The 1250-nt window shown below is 40.4% G+C and overlaps 1 protein-coding gene across 1 annotated transcript; it reads left to right on the forward strand.

Annotated features, from left to right (window-relative positions):
- Window positions 1-386: 386 nt before the first annotated feature.
- On the forward strand, window positions 387-728 carry LOC138892243 (uncharacterized). The gene has a single exon (XM_070175947.1). The coding sequence runs from the start codon at window positions 387-389 to the stop codon at window positions 726-728; it is 342 nt and encodes a 113-aa protein (XP_070032048.1).
- Window positions 729-1250: the final 522 nt, after the last annotated feature.

A 1250-nucleotide genomic window follows, 5' to 3' on the forward strand; every position in this document is an offset into this window, starting at 1 on the left:
ACACTACATATCTCAAATCAAGGATGGATCCGCTAAAATACATCTTTCAAAAACCCATTCCTACGAGCAAGTTAGCAAAGTGACATATATTGCTGAGTGAGTTCGATATCATTTATGTAACTCGAAAGGCAGTCAAAGGGCAAGCATTGGCGGATCACTTGGCAAAAAATCTCGTAGACAGAGAATACGAACCATTGAAAACGTATTTTCCCGACGAGGAGGTTTCATTTGTAGGAGAAGATATCACCGAGGCATACGATGGTAGGAGGATGTTCTTTGACGGAGTAGCAAACTTCAAAGGAGTGTGTATCAGAGCTGTCTTAGTATCAAAAACTGGTCAATACTATCCTGTATCCACAAAACTTATGTTTCCGTGAACCAATAATATGGCAGAATATGAGGCTTGCATCTTAGGACTCAGGTTGTCCATTGCCATGAACGTTCAGGAGTTGCTGGTAATCAGAGATTCAGATCTATTGGTGCACCAGGTTTTAGGAGAATGGGCTACGAAGAACACCAAACTATTGCCATACTTGCATTATGTACAAGAGCTAATCAAGAGGTTCGCAAAGATAGTGTTCAAACATGTTCCAAGGACTCAGAATGCGTTTGCAGATGCATTAGCCACTTTGTCTTCTATGATACAACACCCAGACAAGAATTTCATTAATCTTATCCCAATAGGAATTCATAAGCAGCCAGCTTATTGTGTACATATTGAAGAATAGATTGACGGAAATTTATGGTTCCACGACATCAAGGAATACTTGGAAAAAGGAGAATATCCAGAGTACGCTACGCACACTCAGAAGTGAACGTTTCAAAGATTGTCCAACCATTTCTTTCAAAGTGGAGGAAATTTGTATAGAAGGACTCCTGATTTGGGTTTGTTGCGATACGTCGATGCCAAGGAAGCATCCAGATTGCTCGAGGAAATGCATTCCAAAACTTGCGGACCTCACATGAATGGTTTCATTTTGGCCAAGAAGATATTAAGAGCAGGATATTTCTCAATGAATATGGAAACAGACTGCACTAAATATGTTCAAAAGTGTTACCATTTCCAGATACATGTTGATATGATACGAGTGCCGCCTAACGAACTCAATGCAATGATTGAACATCCACTAGGGCAACTCCTTATCTACTGGTTTATGGTACTGATGTAATGACCCGACTGGTCATTTTGAACTCTAGCACATCGTTAGGTGGTTTGAGGCCTTGAGTAGTTTCACTTCAGGTGTTATCAC

Source organism: Nicotiana tomentosiformis, chromosome 5, assembly GCF_000390325.3.
Source record: "Nicotiana tomentosiformis chromosome 5, ASM39032v3, whole genome shotgun sequence".
Lineage (NCBI taxonomy): Eukaryota > Viridiplantae > Streptophyta > Magnoliopsida > Solanales > Solanaceae > Nicotiana > Nicotiana tomentosiformis.

Bases quoted from the DNA above. Each gene is read 5' to 3' on its own strand.
- LOC138892243 (XM_070175947.1), top strand. From the start codon at position 387: ATGGCAGAATATGAGGCTTGCATCTTAGGACTCAGGTTGTCCATTGCC.